General features: G+C 38.4%; 1 protein-coding gene across 1 annotated transcript; it reads right to left on the bottom strand.

Annotated features, from left to right (window-relative positions):
* Nucleotides 1–5,609: 5,609 nt before the first annotated feature.
* LOC122761366 (m7GpppX diphosphatase-like) lies at nt 5,610–9,753 on the bottom strand. The gene is made up of 6 exons (XM_044016587.1): nt 9,535–9,753; nt 7,251–7,401; nt 7,020–7,168; nt 6,812–6,925; nt 6,453–6,563; nt 5,610–6,364 (listed from the first exon to the last, which is right to left on the bottom strand). Exons 1-6 carry the CDS (start codon nt 9,730–9,732, stop codon nt 6,098–6,100), a joined length of 990 nt encoding a protein of 329 aa, XP_043872522.1. The 5' UTR covers nt 9,733–9,753; the 3' UTR covers nt 5,610–6,097.
* Between the last annotated feature and the right edge of the window lie 242 nt (nt 9,754–9,995).

The raw sequence follows: 9,995 nt of genomic DNA, 5'->3' as shown, positions 1-9,995 counted from the left end.
TTCTTTGCAAAACAATTCATATTAATTTAGTAAATTGGGGATTTGTTGTGATTTGCCACACCATTTAGTAAGAAACGGTGTATTTTTGTAACGGGGGGGGGCGTCATTATTACACCAACTAAGCCTCAGATGTCAGTCTGTATATGAAGAAAGCAGAAACAACCTAAAAATCAAACCCCTGTGAAAACAAGGCGACTACAAATGTTTTGGAAAAAGCGTTCGGCTTCAGTGGGTTTGTTGTTCGCCGACACAAACAGCTTCCACCGAGCTGAAAATGCCATTTACATTTCTGAAGCTGTGGTCGACCAAGAGGCCTCGCTTTTCTTCCCCTCTCCTCCTCTTTCTATATTCCTTCCATCCCCTTCCTCCTCTCCCTCGGCCGGCTCGGGTTCCTCTCGCTCACCCCTGCAGAGAAACGCCTTTTTCCTTCTCCTCTGTTTTGAGGTTTCTCACTGCTATTCTCTCCATTACAACATGCACAGGCTGATCCAGATATCTCAGTGTCTGTGTACAGAGAAGAGGAGGAGGAGGAGGAGGAGGGAGTCACTCTGGAGCTCTGAATTCCAACTCACATCTGGAAACCATCGTCTCCCTCTCTTTTTGCCAATCTCTCGCCCCCTTTCTCTTGCTCTATGTTGTAATGTAAATAACCCTGTAATCATGCTCCTGCCCTAAGCCTGGATGCTCTGTGTGTGTGTGTGTGTGTGTGTGTTTATACACACACACTCTGTCCCAAGAAGTTGAAAAACGTCTCATCTTTCGCTCCATCTCAGGTCCCAGCTTTGGTTTATGAGGCGATAAAAAACAAAACAACTTTCTTATTCACCTTTGCTCTGTGAGTGTGTGTGTGCGTGCGCGCACACATGCGAGTGAGGGAGCGTTAAAGCAACAGGAGGCACACGAGCCGTTCATTGTAAGAGTTCAGCGACGACCCAGTCACCTGTAACTGAGGCTTTTATGGCGCAGCAGCACACGACAAACGATGCGTTTCGTTGCTTGCGTTCCGACGTCGTCGCCCTGATATTGATAGATTTCCTGGATTTTTCACGTACCTTCAACAACGCAACGTGTACGTAGACATAATACAGTAGTACATAAGAGAGAGTGAAAACATGGTTTCTTCCACATCTGACTTTATGAAATAACCATTACACAACTTGGCAGACTTCATTAAGAAATACCACTTTTACATGTCCGATCACAAGCATCTACCGATACACATATTAGTCCGATACTGTTATGTTGTTAACAACACACTTGTGCAAGCCATTTTAAGCCGATATCGGACCGATACCAATACTGAGTATCGTATCGGCTCATCTAGTGATGGGACAATATACAATATTATCACTTATCAGGATTAAAACCATTTATAATAACTTCATTATGGAAAATTGGTATTATCGAGTTAATAGCGAATGAAGAAAAACATCAATATTTCATGTGTAAATCCTCAGCAGCATACACTGCTTGTGATCTATTTCTAAATGTGCCACTATGGGGAGCTGCATCTTTCCTCGTGACTAATTTTTCATTCATTTATCATCTATGATCTAATTAAATTATTTTTTACTATCCTATCTGCGATGTTGACAGAAGGCTGCACCTGTTTGAAAATAAAAATCATATAATAATATTGTTAATCTCAATTATTTTGATCAGGAAGATTGTGACATAAACACGTCTAGGCTCATCATTATTTAAAAATTAAACCTCCTCATCACAAGAAACTAAAAAGTATAGACATCATCAAACATTTCCATTCTTAGAAAGAATGGACGAATAGACTTGGTGTGAAAAATGGAGATTATGTGAATCCGTTATTTTGGTAGCACAACTACCAGTGTAACATACTGGACCAAACCAAACTGTAAGACTTGGAGGAAACACCAGACAAACACAGAATTTCCCACAATGCAAAGAACAACAGCTTGTCTTTCCCAGAATCTGGATATTCCCATACAGCTATAAGTAGCAGTTGCTCATTTAACTAATAAATGATTGGCTGTTATCAACATTTATTGGTGCACTTGTATGTTGCAGCTGATCACAATGAACGTGATGGTCCTTGAAACAAAGAATAACAAAGTTGTCATATGATTACACTGACGTGGTCACATGATGACGGCGAAAGAGCCCAACATGCAGCTTTCCCTCAGGTCGCACAGGATGCAAGAAGAGACAGAAAAGAACAAATGCACACGAGCAGCAGCAGCAGAGAGGACTGAGATAAAAAAAAAAGAAGACAGCAGGACACGGCAACATGTCTGAGTGTCTAATTATGTGACAGTGAATGGTTGTGATGGGATTTCCTCACGGAGAAGAACAGCAAACAGGATGTCTCTGTAAAACCTCTGACAGTTAGTTCACTGACCCAGTGACAGAGGAGATGATCGGCCCTCTAATCAGCATGGCTGTGACATCTGACAGGTCACACACACACACACACACACACTTATCAAGCTTCTCAGTCAGATTACCAGCACTGATGCCCTTAAACTCGTGTATCCTTCTCGTCTGATAATACTTCCATGAGAATTTATCAGCATTGTGGACATTTTGATTGGTCTGTTGACATTTGCAGCGCGACACACACACACACACATCGGTAGACATGTGTCTACACATACTGTAATCCCCCAGTCATGTCCTCAAACATGTCGTCACAAGGATCACAACAGCAGATCAATAGTCTTTGATCCCCACACACTGACAAACAACACGGCGCTACTCCAGTGAAGTCAGTGTCTGCGCTCAGGATTATAGTGGTTCTCACACACACAGTGAATATAACGGTTTAATCTGGACCGCCCTTGACCTGCGCCTGCCTCCAACACTCCTGCAGCTTTTTATTAGGACACTGCATTGACTTTCATTCATTTGGACAGCCAACCCAAATATGTTATTCCTAACTTTAATCCAAATCCTACCTTAACCACATAGAGCATTTCCATCCACTGTTAACGCCGTTCATTAAAGGATTATTTCACCGATTTGCATATTACTTTTCCATATTACTATGATAGAAAGACTACCCCTATTTTAGTAATACAAAGCTAAAGGCAAATCAATGAAGTATTCCTTTAACTTAAAAATATACAATTCTTAAAGCAGAAAAAAAACAGTATAAAATCGGCTTCCTCCTCAGTGATGGGAACTGTGTGGCACATGCAGAAAGTGGCCAGGTCACTTTGAGTATGACTCAAGTCCAACAGAAGACAGACATGCAGTACGGGCTCGACTCACGGTCACATTATCTCCAGCACTATTTCTTAACATGATAACATAATCGTGTAAACATACTCCTGAAGGTCCTAAAGTGACATCAAACAAGATTGCACTCACACACACTCTTGTTGTGCTCTCTTTGTGAGGACTATCGTAATACATAATGTAACCCCAAATTAGAAGTTAATCACAAAAAAAAGAAGTTAATCATCGCAACTAAATGTCTAACCTAAACTAAATTTTACCCCTAAAACCAGGTCTTAACTCTGAAAAAAGTTCTCTCTTACATATATACACACACACAGACAAAGTGTTATCCCTTACCTTAACCATATCTAGTTAATGCCCAACCTTAATCCTAATCTAACCACAATTCAAATGTTAGCCCTAAATAGTCTGTTCTTGGCCCTAAACCCACTGTGCAATTGTCTTGTGTAGAGTTACTTTACCAGTGCAATCTGTTTTTCTCTTTTATACTTTATATGTATATTTCATTACTATTTATTGTTCTTAAATGTGTATACTTCATTTGAGTCGACAGCACCTTCAATGTCGATGTACCTTTGAAAAAAGTGGCAATGACAATAAAGACTATCTTATCTTATCTTATCTAAACTCCACCAGCTCCTCGGAAATTAGGGTTCTGCCTCATTGGGAGCACTGGTCCTGACAAGTTATAGAGGAGGTAACACAGGGAGAGAGTGTTGACATCTAACTGTAGGTACACTGAATGAATGGCTGGCTGGCTGTAAAGGGCAGAAACGGTTCAAACTTAAATTGAAGTCTTGAGTCAATAAACAAAAGAGATGAGAACAGTTTGCATAAAACCCTTTAGGGCAATTTTAACAGTTTCCAGAAAATCCTATGGAAATAACTTCAGAAAGTAGAGTTTTCTGTGATGATGATGATGATGACGATGATGATGATGATGACACCCAGGTCCGCTACTTTCTCACTGTTTTAAACTCACATATAAACCAGAAGTAGACAAACGTGTGGGGATAAACCGTTACTGACGCCTCATCGTGTAGACACAAACTTGTAGTCTGGGTTTTTTTTTCAACAAATACTAAGACACACTAACTTTTCCTCGCTCAGCTGCTTCACACGACGCACAAAGCGAAGCGCTGCTTCATCCAGCACATGTATCGATCAACAAACAAACAAACAAACAAACAAACAAACATCATCATCATCACTACCACACACCAATAATTGATCTTTGTGCTCAGCGTAGTAAAGTAGAGCAGATACTCACTGTGTGTGCTCAATCTCAAACGGCCTCAGAGTGAAATCATCCCTCAAAGACTGGAACCAAGACATAAGCTCTTCTTCCTCCGCTGCTGCTGCTGCTGTTGGTCACAGTCCGAGTCTAAACTAGTGATTGGATTATTTGCCTCGGCGTCCGCTGCTCTTTGCTGATGCGTTCAGGGCCGGCTCGGATTACACTCTGCCGTAATTGTAGCTGCCGTGGTAGATAATAACATTTTTAGCCGACATTTAATCAAATTAATGTTTAAACTGCGTAAAGTGAGATAAATACGGTTTATATGTTTACAGTTTAAATCCAACACTCCTACAATGACAACCGTATGTAGAACAAGAATATTACGTGAAGAATGTGAAGTGAAAATACTATGGAAATAAATATAAACGACATCGAAATCACACAATTTGAAGCAACGCAATTAGCAAATCATAGAGCCTTTGATTTTATTGTTCGATTTGATCTAATTCAATTTTATTTGCCAATCTGAAAAAACAGTAGTTTCAGAACATTTCATATCTCAAATTTCATTCTTGCACTGGAGTATAGTAGTTATTAATGTATTTATTGGTATTATGTTCATAATTTTTTAAGTCCAAAACACAAGAGATATTGAAGCTTGACCTTAAAAACATAGTATAGCCTCACAAAATTAATAAAAAAAACACACTAAATATACTAAAGTCTCCATTAAATAGGCTATAGCTAGAGTTCAGTAGATTATAAAATAGATATTTTCATTTCTCCTACTTACAGTGATCCATTATGCGCAGTTTTACCATTTTATCCCCTCAAAAGTTTGGATTTTACTAATTCAATTTTTAAAGAGTGGTACTTGAATGCACCACGAAAACAAAGCAGAGCACCACCTAAATGACTACAGATCAGAATAAAAATCAAGTCCCTTCATACAAACCGGAATTAAACTAATAAAATAAACTGGAATAAAACAACGGAACAAAATAAAAGTTAAAAAGAGAGGAAGCATACAATGGAACAATTCTGACTAGTGCTTTTTAAGTTTTAACTTTATATACACATGTTTTACATTTGGGACTTTTGAGCATCAACGGTGCCATCTAGTGTTGTCAGGTAATACATGCACACACAAAACTAAGTAAGAAACTTTAGCCTTTATTTCAATATTCAGGAAACGTATAAAAACATGAAACATTTGACAACAATGATTTTGCGTCATTGTAAATAAATCAAGAATCATATAAAATGCTCACTAATCAAATGGAACCAAGACTAAAACATGATAATTTATTAAGCAGTTTCTGCTTTTCAGTAACAATGCTAGCTTGTTAGCCTTTATCCTGATAAGGACTTGAATTCGTCAAGTGAATTGATCAAAAAAGATACTTGTGCTCTAGAATTTCTATTCCCTGATTCCATTCTTTTTTTTTCCTTAAAAAAAGCGAGATTTAATTGAGTATACAGACATGTTAAAAATAATTATTTATATTATATATATATATTTTCCATAGGAAACTATGCATATAATAAAAGCATAGTAAGGAAGGAGGTACACAGCCCTCATCAACACTGTTAGTTGGGTGGAAATTTCCTGAATGGAGTATAAGTGCTGTGAACAGTCCTTTACACTCTTCCCGCCTCTTTGAAGGTGCTGAACAGCTTGTCGTCCACTCTCAGGGGGAAGTACAGTGTCCGTTTTTTGTAGTAGTCAGGGTCAGACTGGAGGTTCTGAATGACATCTGAGAGGAGGTGGGCTCGGTCCACGCCACAGCCTGGAGTATCATAGCCCAGATTGGTGAAGTGGATGTGGAGGTGGTAGTAGGATGGCTGGTAGTGCAGGTAAACTCTCAGCTTATTGGCTGGAAGGCTGTAGCGCTCCAAGATGGCCGCCTGAGTCCCAACAAAATAGGTTTTATTAATGGTTTTGTTCTGTTTCTGATTCTTCCACAGACAAACACATGGGCAACTGTAACTTCACCTGTCCTTTCTGCCAGATGTTCTTAAGCAGGGGTATATGTTCTGCTGTCAGGTCTCTCAGACTCTTGATGTTCATCGGATGTACGATGGCAATCAGGTACAAATCATCTACCTGCAACAGGAAGGCATCAGGACGGTGCAGTTTGCAGTTTTTCTCTCACTCATTCATCTTCTACGGTTTTATCCTCCGTGTCCAATTTGCCTAATCCCCAAATCTGCATGTTTTTGGACCTCATGGCATTTTATTAAGTTTTCTTACATAAAACAGACAGTGGTAATATTAAGCTAGTCAGGGCTAGTCAGACTCTGTGCATCATTGTCAGTAGCACAGTTACTGTGGTCATCACTGTGGCCTCTCACCTGTTTTTGGTCCCACTTGAAATCGGGGAGGAGCATAAAGCCAGTGTCTGAATCCGGATCTTCATAAACTATCCTCTCAACCTCGGCCTTCTTCTGCAGGATGTTGTAAACCCACTGAAGAGGAAATCAACAGCAAGCACAGTCAGTGTTCCATTTTGAAAACAGAATTGGACATTATATGAAAAGGATGTGACTTCAGGAAACTGACCTGCAAACTGAAGGTGTTCTGCTTCTCAATGAAGGGCAGAGTGATGGATTCATAGTCAGTCTTCGTCTCCTCCACTAGAAAACTCTCCTGACGCTTGTACTTGTTTAAGTGCTTCTCTGTGGCTGGACACACTACCGTGGTCTTAATCTCTGCAAACAGACACAGAGGATTTTTAACGACACTGCAGTCATACCAAGTGAGAGCTTGAGTTTATTTTATTTGGAAACATACCATTGAGGTGAGGAGGAGCCCTTAGTTTATACGTGCTGTAGATGTCATTTTTCATATCTAGCTTCAGTGTAGAATTACTGAAGAATTCAGCCAGGTCGTCCTCTCTGAAGGGGGTCTTCTCCATAATGACCACAGCATCCTGATCAGCTAACTGCAGAGGACAGGACATGTATATCACTTTTACATCGGCCTCTGACTAGAATAAGGATAGTTGATGGTCAGAGATAAGGCTGGAGATGTTGGAAAAGTTCTTCTAGACGAAAAAGGGAGAAATCAGACACAACAGGCAAATATTCAAGCTAGTCAATTATTTCTTCAAACCCTGTAAAATAGATAAGACTGCGATAATATATATGTAGAGAATTGGCCCTATACAAACAAAACAATTACAATTTTGATGACACCATGAGATATTGAAGACACATATGCAACTAACGATTATTCTGATAATCTTGTAATCTGCTGAAATGAATCAACTGAAATTAACAATGAATAAATCGAGAAGAATAAATGAATCGAGAAATTAATAATTCCTTGATTATTTGAGTACTTGTAAATGTTGATAAATTCTTTTTTTTTTACTAAAACTGGAAATGATGATGTTCTCAAATGTTTTGTCAAAGCAACCAGCAAATATTTATATTTAAGAAGCCGAAAAATAACAAAGCTTGTTTAAAATAGTGAAGACACAAACTAATAAAATAGTTGACGGTTAATTTAGTAATCGGTTAATCGTTGCAGCAAGAATGTGAAGACACATACTCAGGACAAAAGATGACCGATAACAGCTGAAATATACTCACTAAGACGAACGACGGCTCACTTGACCCAAGACAGTCTAGCTGCAGACCTGCACTGTCAGGACCCTTCGTTGCAGACCTGCACTGTGAGGTCTTCTGCGCTGTCAGGACCGGAAGTTGATTCGAAGCCTTTCAAAATAAAAGCGACCATACCGGAAGCACATATTTTTCGTTCCCAATGTTTCTTGGATCTTTATTTTATGTTTACAATGTAAATATGTTTATGTGTATCCATGTGTTTAATGAAAGAGATTTAAAAAAAAAAAAACGTGTATATCTTTCCAGTTCAACTGTATAAGGTGAAAAAACTCAGGAAAATGTCAAGATAAAAAACGAACAAAATATTATATATATAAAAAAGAAAATACAAAACGTTATGACCACTTCTAGGGTTATTCTACAGATAATCAGTGCAAACTACATGTACAGCTATTGTTATGATCCCCTATAAACATTATTAGCCTACTCAAAACATGCAATATTTTAATTTAATATAATTCACAAAAAGGACAGCTGTTAGTTTAGTCTGCACTACAAATTCATATTGAAACAATACATCTCTGTAAATACACCTTAATGTGTGATGGCATAATGCATCTACACTCCAACCTATTGCCAAGTACCCTCGTTTGTATGGACAATAAATTAAATTAAATTAAATTAAATTAAATTAAATTAAAATAAATAATAAATTAAAATAAATTTAAAAGGCTCAAGAATTAATTCTTTCTCTTCCTCATTCGGATCCATGGTGTCAAACAGCTTTCCAATTTCCTGCGCAGTCTCATCAGTTTGGGTGCTGTTCATGTTCAAATCTAAGGCATCTTCACTCTGGCTGCAAACAAGTGTTGATTCGCCTGCACCCATTCCGCTGCAGCGTTCAACTTTCGGCGTAGTGCCGGTAGTTAAGATCGAAATATGCATCTCTAAGAGACAAATAATGTCGTAATAAGTAAAACAAAAAATATAAAAATGATATGATATAATTCAGTTTTCTTGGTCTTTGAGTAGGAAAATGGCACATTTAAGTGAGCACTATCATACGATAACAACGCTAAAAACTACCCAAAAGTCCAAAACCCGATTCTTTTAAAATATAATATAATAATTAATATAACTTTACAGGACAATATATAGTGTGCAACATAACGTTCTAGTGAATAAATACTGTTTCTGTTTCTTCGTATGACGCAAAGTTGTTGTCACTTGACGGTTACCCACCTCGTCGTCTTCACACTTCACATGGGGAACGAAAAAAACGTGCTTCAATAATGCTAGCTTTTATTTTGAATATATGCTTCCGGTATGGTCGCCTTTATTTTAAAAGGCTTCGATTCAACCTCACAGTGCAGGTCTGCAACGAAGGGTCCTGACAGTGCAGGTCTGCAGCTAGACCCCTCTCCACTTGACCGCAGTCTCAGACTTTGTGAAATACTTTTAACGGCGAAGTTAAAACACAGCTAAGCTCACAACAAAACACTTACCGTTCCGTGGATGAAAATTCTTTTCTCCCGGGTATAATCACTCAGCACGCTGGATGTTTTAAACCCAGACAGAATCTTCTGACATTCAGGTTCACCTTCTTCTCCAACATTGTCACTGATAACTTTTCTCTTCTTGACTTTGAGAGATAATTCACCGTCTTCACTCTCTAACTCACGTTTAACCACTATGTCAGCCATGTTCTTTTGGTTTCCGCGTTCGTCTTCGTCTGTATATTTCCGGTACACTAAACTCAGTAAAGGCGGACTGCTGCCCTCCACAGGCCAACTGTTTATGGAGGACGATAAATGAAATTATAGTCAGTAAATTAATTTAGAAATAATTAATAAATACAGAGATGAATAAAAACTAAAATAAATTAATACATTGAAGAAAGGCATCAATGTTGTTTTAATGGCTGACTTTCATTTATTTTATTCTTATATTTATTTTCTCATTTATT

This window comes from Solea senegalensis, unplaced genomic scaffold (genome assembly GCF_019176455.1).
Source record: "Solea senegalensis isolate Sse05_10M unplaced genomic scaffold, IFAPA_SoseM_1 scf7180000014696, whole genome shotgun sequence".
NCBI classification, from domain to species: domain Eukaryota; kingdom Metazoa; phylum Chordata; class Actinopteri; order Pleuronectiformes; family Soleidae; genus Solea; species Solea senegalensis.
This window is presented reverse-complemented; position numbering and strand designations above follow the sequence as displayed.